Here is a 20,795-nt window from a genome sequence, read left to right as displayed (position 1 = left end):
TGCAGACCCTGTCCTCCAGTCCCCCAATCCTCATGGCCAAGATTGAAGTAAGATTCCTCTTGGCTTAAGCAGAGAAAAAAAAAGGCACACAAAAAAGCCTGTAAAGATTAAGGCAAAAAAAGAAAAAAATTTAAGGCAACTGAGATATCTCAATATTCTGACATGCTGAGAATGTTTTCACTCCACTGCCTCAAGGGGTCATTTAAGGAATTCTGGGGGTCAGGAGTGATTTGAACACCTGCTTGGCTGTCTATTGAATTACTGATCTAGTAATATCAAAAATGTGGAGTGAGAAACAGGACCTATAATATGAAGAAATAAAAATGCACCCAGAGCTTGTTGATAATTTTAAAGACAACACCATTTATGTGATTCATATGATCTGCATTAAAAAACAAAACAAAACAAAACAAAAAAAAACCTTCAGCCTTTTTACTAGAGCCCTCTTTCTTGCCTGTCCAGATAGTTGGGGATGCATATTTTACAACCAATGCGTTGTTGCTAAAAACACACTCAGGCCCCAGGAGCACAAAACACAATTAGACTATTAGAGAGAATATTCACAAGGAACAGAATGGAACAGATTATTTTACTTAAGAAACACCAAATTCAGTTATTTTTTCTGTATTCGTAACCCATATATTTTGGAATCATTTGGCGAGGAGACTGAGTACTATAGCAGTGTTTTCATCTGAATTCTAGTCATCTGATATACGCTGTGGGATTAACCCAAAGCAAAAGGATTTAATGGCCCAGCAGGCTCTCTCTATTTGGAGGATCCTTCTGAGATTCCCCCAGCCATTTTGGCTGGGACCTTTCTCTTTACATGGTCTGGCTGATGCTTTTTGCATCTTTCAAAGAGTTGGATTGGAATATACCCCCTACCATGACCAGCCCCAAATGAGGAAGATGGTTGTGAGGAAGGGGACAAGGGGATGAAGCAAATTTTCAAGTAAGGGGTGTTTTTAAGAAAAGAAAATACAGCAAACTTTTCTAAAATGGAGGAATAGTGGGTTTATTTAAAATGAATTCAATGTTTTGCATGTTTCGCAGCTCAACACCAGGTTTCCTGATGGTTGCATCATGAAAGGGCAGGGTGGAGGGTGGGGCACTTAGATTAAACATCTGGAAAGCTAGTTTTGTCTCTTGACTCCATCATCCTCCTATCTCAGTTAATTTTGTTGTGGCCAATGGAAGAGATGTCCCCTAATGTACCTTTTTTTTTTCTTTTTTTTTTTGAGACGGAGTCAGGCTCTGTCACCCAGGCTGGAGTTGCGGTGCAGTGGCACAATCTTGACTCACTGCAACCTCTGCCTCCCAGGTTCAAGAAATTCTCCTGCCTCAGCCTCCTGAGTAGCTGGGATTACAGGTGCATGCCACCACGCCCAGCTAATTTTTGTGTTTTTGGTAGAGACAGGGGTTCACCATGTTGGCCAGGCTGGTCACAAACTCCTGACCTCAAGTGATCTGCCCACCTCAGCCTCCCAAAAGTGCTGGGATTACAGGCATGAGTCACCGTGCCTGGCCCCTAATGTACCTTTGACATCTACATAGAACAGAATAGAGTGGATTCCAACATGTCTCCTTCAAAGTGACTGGAAATCACCGATATAGATCAAAAATGTTGAACCTAAACACAGGAGAAGTCTTCTGGGGTAAATGCAAAACCAGGAAGTTTAACTCTATTTCACATGACGGTTTCCTTAGTTCCTGTTTTTCAAATAATAGTCCAATACCTCAACCCATAAATTAGTTATTAAGGAGTTATTAACAGTCTAGCACTAAGACTTTAAAAGTTACGATGTGGTCCCTGACCAGGGAGGGCAGGGTCAATAACCAACATCTGCTGCAGACCTAGGATAAGCCAGGTCATGGTTTTGTGCTCTTTGCCCATAAGCATCTCACTTAACATTCTTAGCCCAGCAAGATCAAGTCATTTCACAGGTAAGAAACTGAGATGCCAGAGAGATTAGGCAAGTTGGCCAAGATGACACACAGCTACTAACTGGCAGAGTAAATATTCACGCTCCATTCTACTAGTCTTCAAGGCTAAGGGTTTATATTCTAACTAGAAAGAGAAAACAGATGTGTGAATTTATTTGGCAGCACTGCCTTCAGATTCCAATCCACATGACATGCTAGACTCCCTGAGGTCTGGCCTCAATATACCTCATTTCCCACTAGACCTGTGTTCTCTTACCAAATCCAGACCATATCCGGTATTGGTATGTCCTTCCTTCCTACTTGCCATGGCTTTGCTTCTGCCTAGGATCTTCTCATCTCTCACCCTCATCCATCCTTAAGTGTTTTCAAGGGCCCCTTCTCCAGGACGCCTTCCAGGATGGCTATAGGTCACCTTCACATTCATGTGCTTCTTTCCACAGCTTGTCCCTGCCTCCCTCCTCAAGCCTAAATGTAGGCTCCAGGGCACAGCCAAACTCTTCTTCTTGCACATCTCTTCCTGCCATCCCTGCAGACTCCAGAGCCCTGGCTTTATCCACCTGGTTGTCTCCACCCCATTTTTAACAGCCCCTTTGGGATCAACGGTTCTTTTTGCTTTAGTTACAGAAAATGGGCCAACTATGAGAAAGTTTTAAAAACTGTAAGAGTCCAAAGCTTTGCTCTAGAGATGGCAAGGTGGCAGCCTGTGGGCCACATCTGGACAGAAGACACATTTTGTTTGGCCCACAGAGAGTGTTTTAAAAATTGGATTGGGCCAGGCACAGTGAGACCAGCCTAACAAACATGGCGAAACCTTGTCTCTACTAACAATACAAAAATTAGCCGGGCATGGTGGCGCGTGCTTGTAATCCCAGCTACTCAGGGGGCTGAGGGAGGGAGAATCACTTGAACCCAGGAGGTGGAGGTTGCAGTGAGCCGAAATGATGCCACTGCACTCCAGCCTGGGTGACAGAGCAAGATTCTGTCTCAAATAAATAAATAAATAAATAAATAAATAAATAAATAGTCAACTAAAATCACAAGAAAATCTAGGTTTCTGGTTTCTCTTGAAAAATGGAAAGATTTAGCAATATCTCAGAATGACATTCCTGCCCAGCAGTGCTAGGTTGAAACTGAAGGGCATTTTATTTTTTTAATTAATTTTTTTTTTTTTAACTAGAAACAGGGTCTTACTCTGCTGCCCACGCATACAGTGGTGCAATCATGGTTCACCTTGAACTCCTGGGCTCAAGTGATCCTCCCCACTTAACCTCCCAAGTAGCTGGGATTACACGCATGTGCCATGGCACCTGGCTCAAGAGGAACATTTTAGAGGCATGCCTCAAACCAGTCATGCACTCCCCAGTTCCCTGAATATCATATTGTCTCCAAGACCTGGCCCAGTCACTCATAGATCTTATCTGCCTGACCCAGAGGGCACTTACACCTGTGCCTCTGTGGCTTCTTTGTTGCTAGACAGTGAATGGAAGACCTCAAGGAGGAGGTGGGTTTTGAATGGGACCTTGAAAGATGGATACAGCTGCTGTGCAGTTTTATTTCACAGAGTAAAACCTCAGCTAACTTTACCACCCTTTTCTGATACTTCCCGTTTCCTCTACTTGTAAATAGGACAGCACAACGTTTCTGCCACCTGCATTTTGGAATCAAGACAGCTTGAGTTCCCATTCAGTCTCTGTCATTTACCAGATGAGTGAATTTGGAGACCTGGACACGTTACCTAACCTTTCAGATTACCCTCCCACAAAATGGAGATGACACTAGAATCTACCTCACAGTATTACTGTTAGAAGAGTAAATGAAATGTCACATATTAATCTGTCAGGACCTAGTTTTACTATTGCTTTTATTAATATTATTTTAAATGAGGGGTTGACATTTTTTATAAGGGCCAGATAGTAAATGTTTTAAGCTCTGTGTGGTATATAGTCTCTGCTGCAACTACCCAACTCTGCCACTATAGTGCGAAAGTTACTGGAGACCATTTGTAAACAAGTGGGCATGGCTCTGTGCTAATAAAACTTTATTTACAAAAACAGGTAGTCCAGCCTGACCAACATGGCAAAACCCCATCTCTACTAAAAAATACAAAAATTAGTTGGGTGGGGTGGCACCTGTCTGCAATCCCAGCTACTCAGGAGGCTGAGGCACAAGAATCACTTGAACCTGGGCAACAGAGGTTGCAGTGAGGCAAGATCACGCCATTGCACTCCAGCCTGGGTGACAGAGCGAGACCCTGTCTCAAAATCAAACAAACAAGGCTGGGCATGGTGGCTCACGTCTGTAATCCCAGCACTTTGGGAGGCCGAGGCGGGTGGATTGCTTGAGGTCAGGAGTTCAAGACCAGCCTGACCAACATGGTGAAATCCCATCTCTACTAAAAATACAAAAATTAGCCAGTCGTGGTGGCGGGCACCTGTAATCCCAGCTACTCCAGAGGCTGAGGCAGGAGAGTCACTTGAACCTGGGAGGCGGAGGTTGCAGTGAGCTGAGATTGTGCCATTGCACTCCAGCCTTGGCGACAGAGTGAGACTCTGTCTCAAACAAACAAACAAATAAACAAGACAGGTAGTAGATCAGAGTTGGCCTATGGGCCTTAGTTTGCCTTAGCTTGCCCTGTTTTCTTTTTTTTGAGACGGAGTCTTGCTCTGTCGCCCAGGCTGGAGTGCAGTGGCCGGATCTCAGCTCACTGCAAGCTCCACCTCCCGGGTTTACGCCATTCTCCTGCCTCAGCCTCCCAAGTAGCTGGGACTACAGGCGCCCGCCACCTTGCCCGGCTAGTTTTTTGTATTTTTTAGTAGAGACGGGGTTTCACCGTGTTAGCCAAGATGGTCTCGATCTCCTGACCTCGTGATCCACCCGCCTCGGCCTCCCAAAGTGCTGGGATTACAGGCTTGAGCCACCGTGCCTGGCTACTTGCCCTGTTTTCAACCATCTCCACAGCCAATGATGTACATTAGCTCTAAATATGCACCCCAGGTGTCTAGATGATACCTAGACCAATAGGTGTCTCCAGTGGGCATCAGTGGGTATCTCTAACCTGGCTATTGAATTCACCAAGGCCAAGCCCAGCCCAGAAACTATTCTGCAGGGAGTTTTCGCCCACCCTACACCTTGCCTAGAAACTTCCCAATCTTCACCCCCAGATCCCTTTAGACTTCCCCTCAAATGTTATTTCTTCTAAAATGCCTCCCAAGACCTTTCTGACAAAATCATGTACCCCTGACAGAGGTACTTATATTTTCCCTTCATCCCCTTGACCACATCACAAAATCACTTCTTTGTTTGTGATAAGTTTATATACTATGCGTGTGGTCCCCACCTGATGGTAAGCTCCGTGGGGGCAGGATCTGCCTGGTTTTCCACCTCTCTCTCTCCAGTGCCCAGTGCTGGGCTGCACACAAAGGCACGCTGGAGGTACTGAGCCTGAGACTTCTCTCTCGTGAAATGTGAGAAAGGCGCTATGTGGAGTCTAAAGTGCCCTTTGAAAGTGTATTACCCGTGTGTAGGGTATTACTGTTATCTGGGTATCAGTCAACTGTGCAAGTCCCTAAAGAGCAGGAAAGAAGCTTTCACGAAGACTCAATTAAAGAATACATCAGTATATAGTGAAAGTCCCAATGCTAATGTTGAGAGTTCTCAATATATTCTAAAGTTATTGAGAAACAAAGCTCGCCCACTAGTCTTGGCAGCATCGGGAGAATATGGGTTTCAATCCTGACTCTTGAGTCTCACCTATGCGTGACCTTGGGCAAGTTCCTTTAACCTCTGTGGCCTCAGCTGCATCATCTACAAAGTATGGAAACGTCAAAATACTACTGACACTATAGACCAGCCATGAGAATTAAATGAGATATTTTATTTATATTTAATTTATATGTTAACGTTTTTGCAATGCCTGACACGTAAGTGGTCACTGAATTGAAAACACTGTGGGTGAACATTTTGCAGATGGTTTCAGGAAAGGGAAAGGTGGGGCATTTTCTCTAGGCTGTGAATACACAGAGAAGAGAAAGCACTCTAAAGGAAGCGTGAATTCAGTTTTAAGACTACAATGTATGGAGATGGTTTTCCCTCCATTTGGGACAAATTAATCAAGTTGCTTCTTCCTTCTTACTATAGGAGAGAAAATATGCTCTCTGAGAACAGAAATCTTTGTGTACTAGTCACTCACTGCTCACTATTATATCCCCAGAACGGAGAACTGATACATAGTAGGCACATAGTAGATACACACTTCTAAATGATGAAACCATCGGTGAGTATCAGATGTTGGCAGAAGTACCAGTTCCATTTATTACCAACATTGCCACCTTTTGGCGAAGCTTTATCTTCAGCCAATATAAATAGCATCCCATTAGAGGGCCCTCCTGGCTTCAGGAAAAATTATGGAAATGAAGGCGATGTCCAGTCTGGGATTCTGAGTATCAATCCTGGCTTCTGTGTAATCACTAAATCTCTGTTAAGTATCCTGCCATTCCAGGACCGGGCGCAGTGGCTCACACCTGTAATTTCAGCACTTTGGGAGGCTGAGGCGGACAGATCACCTGAGGTCGGGAGTTCAAGACCAGCCTCACCAACATGGAGAAACCCCGTCTCTATTAGAAGTACAAAATTAGCCAGGCATGGGTGGCGCATGCCTGTAATCCCAGCTACTTGGGAGGCTGAGGTAGGAGAATCGTTTGAACCCAGGAGGCAGAGGTTGCGGTGAGCCGAGATTGCACCATTGCACTCCAGCCTAGGCGAAAAGAGTGAAACTCCATCCAAAAACAAACAAACAAAACAAAGTATCCTGCCATTCCAGTAAAGTGCATACTCTCCATGAGTTGTTTTATAAAAGTGATATCCCCCATGGCACCATGCACTAGCATAAGACAGGGCACTGGAATGGCCTACCAAGAACATAGCCATGGGAAGCACTTGCCTACTTTCCTCAGGACATGACCTCAAGAGAGCGGCCCCTTCCCCAAAACAGCAGGACCAGACTGTGGTGCCTGAGAACACTGAATCCTAGTTCCACTTCTGTCACTCGCTAGCTCTGAGGACATGTCCAAGATTTTTCTGGGCCTCAGGTTCTGCATTTATTAAATAAAGAGGGCTGGATTTGTTCTCCTCAACCTCTTTTAACTTGTTATCCTGTGAGTCTACCAAAATGTCCATGGCAAATTAGACATGAGCCTTTCTCCTAAATAACCATGGCAATTCTTCTTGACCATCGTTATCAACGATACTAAGGGACTTTAAGCTAGCCATGCCTAAAACCAAACATGTTGGCAGATAGCAGAGCCAGAGGGACCAGTTTTACCAATGGATACACCAAAGTTGCAGCCAGGAAAAAGTCTCTGAGAACATTATCAATGACCTTTCCTGCATCTGACCTTCACTGGTCTGCCCTTTGCCTTGTATCACCAGCGTCTTTTCCACAATGCAAATTTCCAACCAGAACACTGCCAAAGTTGGGTAGTCACAGAATAAAAACAACTAAACCTGAGCCTATCACATTCAGGAAAGTCTGAGGACAAGGGAATGGGTGAGAACATTTTTATTCTCTGATACTGTGTCTGGTTAATTTGCCTTCTTTCTGGTGATACTCTGAGCTGACCTCAAACTAGATAACGGCAAGCAAAAATTGAACCAAAGGGAAAACAATATTCTGTCAAAACGTTTCCATCTCATCTTCCATTAGAGAGCTTAGGGCAAGCCTAGTGACAAGCAACTCGAGGGTAACCTGACTTGTTATCTCTGTAGCATGTGAGCCTTCCCTTGGAAGTGTTAAAAAAACCGTATGTATATATATGTGTAATGTATACAGAGATAACAGGACAAGTTATCTCTCTCTGTGTGTGTGTATATATATATATATAAACATGCATTGATATACATACATAATTATATATATGCATATATACATATTTTTTCCAGCTTTATTGAAGTATAACTGATTAACAAAAATAGTATACATTAAAGTATACAATATGATGGTTGTATATATTTAAGGTATACAATGTGATGATTTGATGTATATATATCATGAAGATGACCACAGTCAAGTTGTTAACATTCATCACCCCACATAGTTATCCTTTTTTGATGTGGTAACAACACTTAAGATCTACTCTGTTAGCAATTTTCAAGTATACAATACAGTATTATTAACTATAGTCAATATACTATACATTAGATCTCTAGATACAAGATGCACACATATATATATATGATATCTCATAACTAAAAGTTTGTACCTTTTGACCAACACCCTATATATACACATTAATATTCCTGCCTTAAGAAGAATATACAGTATTAGTGAGTTTAAATTATTTGCACTTAGTTCTTTGTCTCCAGTTATACTGTGTTCCTTTGTGCTTGTCAAACAACATATGCTTTAATTAGCAAATATCTGTAAATAATTTACTTGCTTTTCAAATACAATAGAACAATGGAGTCGATTTTCACATACATTTACCAAGCAAGTATCCTGGGTCATAATCCAGATTCTCTCATTTTTCAATAACTATATCAAGCTGTCCAACTCCGGCTGCCCTCCTTGGTGGAGGGTTGGGGTAGGGGGTTATAAGTCCAAGCTTCAGTAGCAACATCACATTTTGCAAGACCCCAGAAGGTAAGCACAGATAGTTGTCCAGCTCATGCTAAAACAAACTCTTACACTCTCTAACCCTAGAACCTTCCTTAAGGAGCATGGAAGTGAGCCAAGGGCAAAGGGCATTGGAATAATGACGGCAAGACAAAGGCACCCTTCTGCCCCCTGCCCCCCAAGCCCTGAGAGCATGAGCCAAAAAACGTAAGGCACAATGTATAGCCTATGAATCACAGAACTTCATCTAGGCTCTGCAGGGTTAAAACTGGGTGCCCCGCATGCAGTGCAAAGAAAGATGTTAAATCAAATGAGAATGACTGCTCCAGGACTGGAGGCACTATTATTTTGAATAAGATTGAAAAGGCCAGAAAAAGCAATTCAAAAACATTTCAATTATATATTTCCCAGAACTACATCTTTGAGCAACTAATGCAAATGTTACCACCACAATAAAACTTCTTCCCACATATAAAACAGGTTGAACAGCATATACTTTATATATCATATGCATATTTTTGACTATTAATAAAAAATGCAAAATCTATGTAAGCTTTACTCTCCTAAGCAATACAGTAATTATGATTAAGGGACAAGCAGCACAAAAAGAGCCAATTTATCTTACTCGTGCTCAGGAATACTATTGTGTAACTAAGCAACTAAAGACAAAATATGGTCTAATTAATTCACTCCTATGCTTATTTAAAAGACACAATTAGAACATTTTTATTTTCCAGCTTGCACAGTAGCTCAACATGCTTGAGGGTATAGAAAGCAAAGCCCATTATTCTCAAAGACAAGAGTTTAATGTTCAGTGCCACTGATCAGGCTTGGAACTCAACCACGGGGTGGAAGGGGTGTTTCATAGGCCGGGTGTGCTTGGAGTCATGAGAAAAGAAAGGTGAGGGAAAAGATGTTTATGGGGTCTCTAGATTGACTAGCAACATTTGGCCTCTGCCGCCTGGGGTTCTTACTGGGGCACAGGAATGGAGATGTGACTGTGAACTTGATGGTCATATGCCAAGGACACACGCCACAGTGCGTCTATTTATACAGCCACAAAGATCCTACAGAAAATTCACGTAATTAAACCACCCATCCTAGTCTGCGTGATAAATGTCAAATATCCATCTTTAACGCTGCTAACAGTGCATCTGATTTTAAAAGCAGAATTAATTTACCCAAGTGTGTGCAAGAGATTGATGCCATTAGCATGATTCTAAAGCACCCTTTCAATAATCATCATCATCTGCGTGTTTGAAATGTGTTGTCGATACTGATGCTCACAGTCCAGGGCACGAGGGATATACGCTGGAGGGCTAAGGCCAAGGTTCTCATCTCCAGCAAGTCAGTGAGGAACACAGTGTGGCCAGAAAAATCCATTCTTGGATTTGTGCGAGTGTAGATTCTTCAAGAAATGAGGGAATCCATGACTACATCTCTGAGAGGCAAATGAATCCTTAAGCCAACAATCGATAAATTTGTTTTAAATTTCCTTAAAAGCCAAGGCAACGGGTAGTCACTCGCTACAATATTATTCTGAGTAGAAGATGGCAAATATCCAGCTACACTGGCTATAAAAAATGACAAGTGAATGCATTTGATTCAAGCAATTATATTCTGGATATTGGTTAAAACTAGACTTTGATAAATGAGCTTGAGTCATATATCACTAGATGCCACTATGAACAATGGCATGCTTTATTAATAATTAATAATGAAGTATTTACATGTATGGACTCCTGTATTTCATAAAAATAACACTTCCTTAGTATGTGCCTGACAGTCTAATTGTCAAGAGAGGTTTTAATTGCTTACAATTTTGAGGCACTATCAAACATGTGGCCTAGTTAAGACCATCAGCCTGCAAAACATGCTGGCTCATATGAACTGCAAACCAACACCAGGCGAGGAGTGAATCTTCTTCCCTGAAGTCTAGTCTTTTCACAGGTTGCCACCACAAAGCCCTGACTTTTTATGGGTTGACTGCCGAGACTGGAAAATTACCCAACGAAACAGAGATGCTGCCTCCAGCCTAATCATTCAAATATTTGCTTATTTCTTTGGTGCGTGCCCCTATGAAAAAACCACTTCCCATGGTTTCACATTCTACAGTGCAAAATGACTACAGACTTTGGAAGAGAAAGAAGAAGTGTGAGATGGGGTCCTGGATCTGGCCCACATGTGGATGACCGGTCACTGGTCATCTGCCAGAAAGAAACTGGGTAAAGCTTTCAAAAGGTAGAATGTGTGCAAGAAGGCATTTTAATTATGTGGTTCAGTCACTCAAAAAATACTCACTGAATAGCACTAAATATTGCAGAGGACCCATAGGTGAATAAGGCACAACTGCCTGCTCCTGAGAACAGCACTATGGTGGGGGGAGCATAGGGTCAGGCGACAAGGTAAAGGAAAAGAACACTGATAACTATAAAGTGCACAAGAGGTTACAACCAACCACTGGACTATACGCTCCCTGGGAGCAGTGATTTTTGTCTGTCTTGTTCATGCTGTATCCCCAGGGCCTAGAACAGGATCTGGCACATAATAGGTGCTCTACAAATATGTGTCCAGGGAGTGAGAATTCAAAGATGAAGACAGTATTTTCTAATTTCCAGAAAGATTAAGAAATGCTACAAACAAATAATGATCTCAGTTCATCTCAACTCAAACTAAGGAATGCAGATGGAAAGAGTCTGATGGCTTTTCTGTGATTACTGTCTGTCTACAAAGACAGTCTGGGAACTCCTTGAGAGCAGAGGCCCCTTCTATTTTTTTTTTTTTTTTTTTTTTTTTTTGAGACGGAGTCTTGCTCTGTCACCCAGGCTGGAGTGCGGTGGCGTGATCTCGGCTCACTGCAAGCTCCACCTCCCAGGTTCACTCCATTCTCCTGCCTCAGCCTCCCGAGTAGCTGGGACTACAGGCGCCCGCCACCATGCCTGGCTAATTTTTTTTGTATTTTTAGTAGAGACGGGGTTTCATCGTGTTAGCCAGGATGGTCTCGATCTCCTGACCTCGTGATCCGCCCGCCTCGGCCTCCCAAAGTGCTGAGATTACAGGCGTGAGCCACCACACCCTGCCGAAACCATTTTTCTTAATCTCTTGTATCCAAGTGCCAGCACACAGTAGGTCTTCAATCAACACCTGAGAAATTTAATGAATTCTTTTTCCAAAAAACATGATGGTTGGGAGCCTTCCTTTGGACGCCTATACATGTATTATCAGCACAATTTACTGACGTGTTGTGTGTCATACTGCTTTTACATTTTTAGACATTGATCTCATCTCCTTATCAAGATTGATGAATTTGTTCAGAAAACGGGTCACATCACAAACCATTTTGCATCCATCTCTTCACCTAGCAGAGTACTGAGCACATAGAACTTCAGGAGTAGTTTTTTATTAACTCAAGATAGACAATACTAATATTGGCTAAAGTTTCGATCTTAACCATACAAAATATAATTTAATATTATTTCACTCATTCTCAAATTTTAATGTCCTAGAATCAATGGTGAAATTGGATTGGATATGTAAACGTTAATGATATAATATTAATGTACAATTTCTTATATTACTTAAGTTTCGTATATTTCTGATATTACTGGTTCCTGGCCAAAACTCAAGTAAGAAAGAAAAACAGGTACACATCATCTGCCTTCTGGCAGATCAACTGCATAGGCCAGGGGTCAGCAAAATTTTTCTGTAGAAACCCAGATGGTAAATATTTCCACTTTGCCAGAGATCTGGTAACTGTCAAAAGAACTCAACTCTGCTGTTGCAGCCTGAGAGCAGCCTTAAACAAATTAGCATGGCCACATTCCAATAAAACTTTATTCACAAAAACAGACAGTGGGCCAGATTTGGCCTTCAGGCCTTGTTTGGGTGACCCTTGTCACAGTCCAGTAATTTCTCTCCATGCAATTCTTTACATCTTATCTTTGTTCTAAAAGACCTGCTTGGTAGAAAGTAAAGATAATTCCTTTTCTTAGCTTAAGATGATTACTAAAAATAAATAATAACTATTATAAGTGCAACCATTATTCATTGAACTCTCATGGGTAGGTACTATGCTAGATTCCAGACCCTTTTCATTATTATCTCTGATTCCCAGCACAGTTGAGATCATTAAATCTATTTTACAGAGGAAGAAACTGAGGCTTAAAAAAGTTAAAGCAATTGTCAAAGGCCAGTGTGGTCATTTAAGAGGTCTCAGAAATCTCCAAAAAATTACCTTATGGTTATAGACCAAGACTGAGGAGCTATCCAAAAAGAAGAGCACGACCAATCCAGCACCTTCTAGATTGCAGAATGTGTCTGCCTAACTCCAGATATGATCAAATCAGGTAATCTTTTGAAAAAAAAAAAAAAAAAAATCCTGCTGATCCAGTTGACAGCTTACTTCTGCAGTAAAATGTAAATCCTTAAGACAGTTTTTATTTTGGTGACACAGCTAAAGCCAACATAGAGATGAAAGATAGCCTGGTTTGGTAGGACTTGGAAGCCCACGTGTCCTAGCAAACTAACCTAGGTGCCATTCCCTCACACAGAAAAACTTTCTTCAGTAAGCTCCGTGGTAGTGGTTTCAAACCTCAGCGAGAATAACGCTAATATTAACGATAATAACAACAGTCAACCATTACTGAAGTATCTACTATGTGTCAACTTTGGGTATATGCATTTTACATATATTAACTTATTTAATCCTTAAAATAATCCTAGGAAATAAGGACTGTATTTCCACTTCACAGATGAGAAAATGGAGGCACAGAGAGTTTAGAACTTGCCCGAGATCACACAGCTAGACTGGGACTGTTTAAATATTTAAAATTCAGACTCCTGGACCCAACTCTAGATATTCTATTTAAGTAGATTTCAATAGGGGCCCCAGAACATGGATTGTTAGCATTTTTTAATTCAGCAGTGAGGCTGATGATGACCAAATCACTTTTAGAAATCCTGAATGCATGCTAGAATCTGTAACATCCAGGTATGCCTGATCTTGACTCCTGGACATCATTAGCTTAGCCATCCACATGCACAGTTGGAGGTGACCAGCAAACCTTCTTGTAAAATCCCAGCGATGGCTGGTCAGGCTGAAATCCAAGCTTGCATATCCACCCATTTTAAGAGGGTATACTGCCAGTAGATTAAGCACTTGGCAATTGGAAAATGAATGTAATCAGAAGTTATCCAGTAACAGAACCAATTACCCACCTACTTTGCCATTTTCCTCCTCTGAAGAGCTACTGGCTGAATGTGGCAATTGTAAGTAATTACTAAAGACACTTAACTCCTTGCACATGGCCCTGCTATTCATTTTCATGATAATTTAAGATGGCATCATTTTTAGGTCCAAGAACCTCCACATAGACACAAAAGTTATTTTTTTATTGCTTATAAAGTTAAGAGTATCTAGAACAAAGGTCACTACAATCATAATTCTTTTCTATTTATTTAAGCACTTTACAGTATATAAAGCTCTTTTGCCTATAAATCCTCTTGATCTTCACCAACAATCTATAGTCATCCCTACTTTGTTCCCATTTTGCAGCTTAAGAAACTGAGGCTCCAAGTACTTAACGGTTGTTCAAGATTAAGCAAATAGCAAGCTGCAGAATCAAAATGTGACTTTCTTGAATGCTTTTCCTCAACACCAGTTGCCAACACTGGAAATATTATATATGAAGGCATTGGTGTATATAAGCATATTAATCATCACCATTATCATTAAAATGAATAGTAAATTGTTAACGATCATTAATAACTATTAAAATATAACTGCTATCATTATATACCACTGATTAGAATTAGCTTAACTTTATAGGATAAGGATAGTTTTGCTACCTAGACATCTGGTGACCTTTGGCAAACCTGATTAACTAGTTACAATTCTAAAATGTCTGAGGGACTGTCCACATTAGTACACACTTCTAGAATATAATATGATGCGTTCAAGCTCTGCTTTCAAGGGTAGGTTTCACTGGGGAGAAAAGATAACCCTGAATTTCAAGAAAGCCTGGGTTCTAGCCTGGTGACCTTTGACGAACCACATAACCTTTCCAAGTCTATGTCCTCATCTGTAAAATGGGTGTACAAAGTCCTGCCTTATCAAGCCTCCCACAATTATTACAAAAATCATGAGAAAATATTCCAAAAAAAAAAAAAAAAAAAAAAAACCCTCTGCAAATCACAGCAAACCACACAGGGACGCTATTTCTAATCTTGCACAATGATCATTTTTCTGCTTTTAGAACTGACGTCTTTACATTTCAAGAAATCATAAAAAGGCAGAATGATTCTCTTAAACCAAAAAAAGCATACTGGGTCCTGGCTGTCCTTTTGAAATGGATGCTGATGTCAGCTCAATCAAGAAATTATTAACCTCCATTTGGTTACTTAAAATAAACTGTTCTGGCTGATTAAATGTGCTGAACATTTTCTCCAAGTAACAGTGCATATCACCAAGAAACCTTTCTCTTTCAGTTACATGTTGCAAATGGCAAATGCATCATTCAAAACTATTTAAAATCAATAATAAAAATCATTTAAATGTATATAAACAAGTTAATGGAGTAAGTGAAAACAAAGCAAATTTCTTAATGAGAGGGCCCTGTTGCCCCCTCTAGGTGCCAGCAGTAAATGCTGGTTTCCGTAAGGCTCTCCTCCAGAGGAGACTGCTGCTGCTAGTCTGCTAATGAATGACTAACTTAGGCCAGGGGGGAAATGACATCACCAGGGTGGAAAACCGATCTGCATTGGGAAACTTTCTACCTGCTTTACATTTGTCATAATTATTTTGCACAATGCAGCCTGTATTTGCATAATTTTGAGGCGTGTCATTATCTCAATTGAAAATTGTTTTAATATGGCTGAATAATTCACAATGACATCAGCCAAAGTCCTAATGAAATATACAAGTATAATCATACAGCTAATTACCAGCCGTGTTAGCATTAAAAAACAAATCATGCATAATATTAGACGATGTATATGCAGCTGAGGATTATAAATAGAGCCATCTCCCTCTGAAAACCCCCAGAGTTTACTTTTAAATGGCAAGATTAATTTTCTCAGGTATGGCTCATATAGCAGTGACGAAATGCAGAGATCATTACAATGGTTCCCTTTCAATTCCCCATAATGAACAATTAAAAAGAAATCGTGTATTTAAAAATATATCTATTCACTGTCAACACTTCCAGCAGATGCAACGTTTGGCAAACATAGCCTTTATTCTTAAATCAGAATTCACCATTTAATTACACCAACAAAAATTAAAATTGGACCAAGTGGGGTCAACTCAGGGTCTTTAAAAAATATCCCAATTTCAATCCCTCCCCCCAGAAAAAGAGTGACCACAAAATATCCCATAAAACACTGAATAATTTCCTCCTGGACTTAGTCAGAAGTCTATTAGGCACAAGTTCTTTTCTGGATATTTAATCCTTCCCTTTTCCAGATCACAGGCCATGTTGAAGTAATAAATTTGAAAAGCAAATAATAAGAAATCAGGAGGGGGAGGGGGAGGGGGAGGAAGACAGCTGCGCAGGAAAGTTGGGTCGGGGGAGGGGGCCAAGCCAGACCTTGGGGGGGGTAAAGAGCTCAACCTGTTGGTAGGTTGCAGGATTTTTCACAGTATTTCCAAACAACACCTTTTTAAAATTGCAGGCGGACGTCGGGAAATATGAACATTTAAAAACCAAAGCTGGCCAGGGAGGGTGGAGGGGGGGAGGTGAGCGGGGAGGTGGGAGGGGCTTATTTCCGAAAAGGCAGATTCGAGGGCGAACGTTTCGACTAACTCCAGTAATTAACCGGCATAGACCACTGACGAGTAATTCGATCCTGGGGAGAGGGAGTGAACTGGCAATGCCAAAAGTACTATCAACTCCACCAGACCAAGGAATTCTGGAAGGACTGGCAGCTCCGAGCCCCGGGATGAGTTAAACGGGAAACCATTCATTTAACAAAAAGATCCTTAGATCCTTACACCTACCTCGAAAGCTCGAGAGCCAGGCACAGCACTAGCTGCCCTCAAAAGTCTGTTTGATTACCCTGCTCTCGCTTTGGCAACACAAAGCCTCGCCAGGCGGCCGTGCGCCCTCCCTCCCCGCTGCGCCGTGGGCACAGACTCCCCAAAATAGTTCCCCCCGGTAGGTACCACGGCGCTGAGGTCGGTCAGCTGACGAGGGGAGCCCGCAGAACTGCGGTCACACATGAAATGACAGAGCCGAAGGGAGGCGGCCGCCCCGGCGCCCAGTGACAGCGGGCTCACCTCCGGCGTCCTCCCGGGAGCGCGGCGAGCGCCCCCGCGGCCGCCCAGAAACGTGCCGGGGAGGCTCTGTCCCTCCCCGCCCTCCCCGGGAGCGCCGTCTGGGCACGGAGAACGATGGACCCGCAGGGCCAGTGGGCGAGCACACACCCCTCTGCCCTCCCCTCCCCCGCCCCCGTCCCACACACCCCCAAAGATCGCGCAGGAAGACGTCCACTTTGCGTGGAGTAATTGCAAACTAGAACATCAAATGGCTTGTCCGGGGGGAGAGGGAGTGGGCGAGAGATAGTTGTTAATGCTTAACGTGTTTGTGCCTGTTACACCACAGCTTTGAAATCCGCCCGGGCAGATCTGCAAGTTATTTGAATGTATTATTCCAGTACCTGTCATTTATCACTTTATTCAACACGTCTTTGCCAACTCAATAGCTTTTGATCTCATTCTGCCTCCATTTCGTAATTTCCGCCCTCTTAAACATATCAAATACTTACTTAAAAAAAAAGAGAGAGAACAATATCGAAACCCACCGAAATAAATCCACCCAGACACGACCAAGCCAGACACGAAGGTAAATTTTCAAAAGGCAAAAAATATAAAAAGGATGTGATGTTCAAGAGGCAATAGCAGGAGAGCAAATGAACACACACGCGCGCACACACACACACACACACATCCTTGAACAAAACCCTTCTCGAACAAGTTATTTGATCTTGACTAAAATCAGCAGTTGGATCCTCTTTGTAAAGCTGACAGCCAAACTCTGACAATGGCAAAATACTCGAGCCCCAGCTAGTGGCGCTACCCCTTTAAAAAAGGAGTCGATCCTGTTCGCCTGCAGAAGTGAATACAGTATTTTCAAGCTTGCCCTGTAATAAGCATTACTAGGGGGAAAAATAATAAAGAAAGCAGAGAGGGACAGACAGGTTTACCACCTCGCCATGGTCGCTATTTCTGCCCTGGGGAGTGTCTTCTGGGAGGAAATAAAGTTTAGAGCTGGATAAAAGTTGCCGGCTGGTCCTCTCTTCCCACAACAGCTGGAGCTCCGCTATGCAAATCGGATCCTTTGGCGTACATCTTACAAAGAAAAAGTCGCCAAGGGACAAAATTCTTGGTTTGCCTTCAAGGTGGAATTGAAAAGCCTTGTAGAAAATGTAAGGTCCGTGCAAGCCACACGGTGAGCCGACCCACTGCAGGGGGGGAAAAGAACACCAAATAAATAATGTAGCCATCAGAGCACAAACATCTATTCCCAGACACATTTACACACACATCCACTCTCTTAATACAGACGACCCAACAGATATAACGCTGGGTGGAAAAATAATAGCGCCCACAAATTTTTTGCCTCCCTAAAAAAAAAAAAAAAAAAAAAAAAAAAAAAAAACTCAGGGCCCCCCACCGTCACTTCTCCCACCTCCCCATCTGAGGCGGTAAAATTACATTATGTATGTATGATCAGTGCAGGGATTTTTTTAAACAATAAAAATGATTTTGGGGGATGCAGAGGGTAAAAGTTTGGTGAAAAGTTTGTGGGGGTGTGGGTGGGTGCAGAGGTGTGGGTGAGCTAGGGGGTTGGGGGGTGCCGGGGGGTGCCGGGATCGGAGGAGCGGAGGAGAGCGAAATACCTGGAGTGAGTTGGGCTCCATCTCGACGTTCTGAATTGATTGAACTCAACATTCTCTCCAAACTTGTTGGCTTGAATGGATTGCATCAGGTCCTGGCAGGGAAACGCATTCTCTGCCTTCAGCCGGCGTAATGTCTCAATATAAAACTGAGCTCTTGCCTCCCTTTGGGCACCGAAATGATTGAAAATATGTCCTAATATTTCTATAATGACTCAATTTTCAGCTCCTGAAAAAACTATGTGGGTTTTCTTCCAAATATGGATTGATCAAATTCATAATCGAGAGAAAGGCGCCGTACGATCTCGGCGGGAAGAGGATGGATCAAGGCAAAAGACACATAGAAAGATTTGTAAAAATAAAAAGCACCCTAAAACTGTGTGGAGATGTGATTCCTCTCTCTCTAACCGCCCCTGTCTAGGGATATTGTCTGATGAGATTTTTGGAGGAGAGGAGGGCTAGCGAGCTCCGCTGTGCATCTGACAGGACCTGCTTGTATATGTCTAATATAAAGAACATTTCCTGCAGAGATTCCGGGGCGCTGCTCCTCTTTCTAATGCTCCTTAGCAGATTTGCTGTTATTAGACATGTAGATTTGTTTGATAGTTAAATTACGCTTCCTCACTGCCATGTTTTCGAGAACTAATCTGTTAAATTATCTTTTGATGCCTATTTACATGGAAGGGAAAAGTGGGTTATCGATTATATAAACATATAAATATTAATGCATTTGTTCGCTTCGCAAAAAAATACTCAGCAAAAAAAAAAAGAGACAAGTGAGCAGTGCACACACATCTTAGGATTTTGCAAACAATATTGAACGGACAGCGACTGCATTTAGGGACTGGAACAATAAACGATGCATGATAAATCAATAAATGCGAGCAGCGAGTCTGCTCAGAATATGAATTCAGGCTCCTGGTTCTGCGTGTGCATTCTTTAATTTTGAAGTATATACACTAGTACGTGTTTACAATGCTGATGGACGCCAAGGGCGCTCTCAAATGATAATGTGTTTATATAACCCAGCGCTACAGGAATAATATACCGACTCCTACCCCACCCCCATCCCCTCCCCCGCCAAAAAAGGGAGGGGAGCTTCCTCAATAATAGTTTGAAACTGAAAAAATCCATTTGCAAACTAGTTAAATACAACCAGAAATTAAGCTGTTGAAAACCGGGGGCATGAACCGTAAGACAATAAAGGCTTTAAATGTGTATATTTATTGTTCTGGAGCCCTGGAGCATTGCGAGGTTTGCATGCACAGGCTATTATGCAAACACAGAGAAACTTAAGAGCGACAGAACAAGGAACAGGCAGAGACTGCAAAGCCCTCGCTCGCTCCGACCCAGCTGCCGGTCCTCCGCCAGGCTAGATTGCATTTTCGCAGTGTTGATTTAAAATGGTGTACTCGCTTCCCCCACGTTCCCCCACCCCCTTCCTCGCTCTCCTCCCACTCCTTCCAGCACACCCCCCCCCCTCCAGCTTTTATTATATTGGCACCAATCTTTCCAAAGTGGGTCTGGCATGCTAAAAAAGTAAACATGTACTATATGGGGAATAAGGTCTGTATAGTATGACAGTTGAAACTTGATCTGTGATAAAATTACAGGATGTTGAAATTACTAGTAAGCTATTTTTAACGCTTTCGCAACGTTTCACCTCAAGTCACAGCATCTAGTTGAAACAGGATTACTTTAATGAAAATTATATTCACATGGCTGAAGTTAATACACCCGGCAGAGCACAAATGCCTCATATTCAGTGACTTGAGGTGGAAAGACCCTCTATGTGTATTTTTATGCCTTTTCATAACGTCTGCGTCCGCTGCAGTAAGAATTAGGGCACTTAACATTATCTAAACCACATTTTTGATTCAGAACATGGGGAAGTAATAAAAGGCAAAATCTATCTCCTTTCTATACACACAGAGATAAACGAAAGAAAATGGCAGATCCTCCAATTACAATAAATAATAAAAGCCCATGCCAAAGAACTGGTATTCTGAAAACTGTCGAAAACTATTTTAATAATTTAAAGTAATATCACAACTCTGCACGATGGAGGACTACAATTCAGTCTCCAATCTTTTACATTAGCCAAATTATGACTTGCACATCACTCTTTAATTATCTCTTGAAATTTCATCTGATCTTTCTATTTTATAAACATGGGTTACAAAGAGAAATTACAGCTCTCTTGCGCTTTCTCTCTCTCTAACTTTATAATGCATACTGCAGACGTTTGATTAGAATCGCCCATTTTGTTCATTTTTAACATATGAGAATGGACTTGACTGAGGGGGATTTTACATGTCTTTTTTAAAAATAGACATGCCTAAGGCTT

At 42.1% G+C, this 20,795-nt stretch overlaps 1 protein-coding gene across 2 annotated transcripts in view; it reads right to left on the bottom strand.

Moving 5' to 3' along the window:
- ARID5B (AT-rich interaction domain 5B) overlaps positions 1-18,516 on the bottom strand; it is a 193,671-nt gene extending 175,155 nt beyond the window's left edge. For both annotated transcript variants that reach the window (XM_010367591.2, XM_030940204.1), the window contains exons 1-2: positions 18,452-18,516; positions 17,759-18,013 (exon numbers count right to left, since the gene is read on the bottom strand). In XM_010367591.2, coding sequence (XP_010365893.1) covers positions 17,759-18,013; positions 18,452-18,472 — 276 coding nt within the window. In that variant the 5' untranslated portion in view covers positions 18,473-18,516. The remainder of the gene's footprint in view (positions 1-17,758; positions 18,014-18,451) is intronic.
- Positions 18,517-20,795: the final 2,279 nt, after the last annotated feature.

Source organism: Rhinopithecus roxellana, chromosome 11 (assembly GCF_007565055.1).
Source record: "Rhinopithecus roxellana isolate Shanxi Qingling chromosome 11, ASM756505v1, whole genome shotgun sequence".
NCBI classification, from domain to species: Eukaryota; Metazoa; Chordata; class Mammalia; order Primates; family Cercopithecidae; genus Rhinopithecus; species Rhinopithecus roxellana.
The sequence above is the reverse complement of the archived record's forward strand: the minus strand, read 5'-3'. Positions and strand labels throughout refer to the sequence as shown.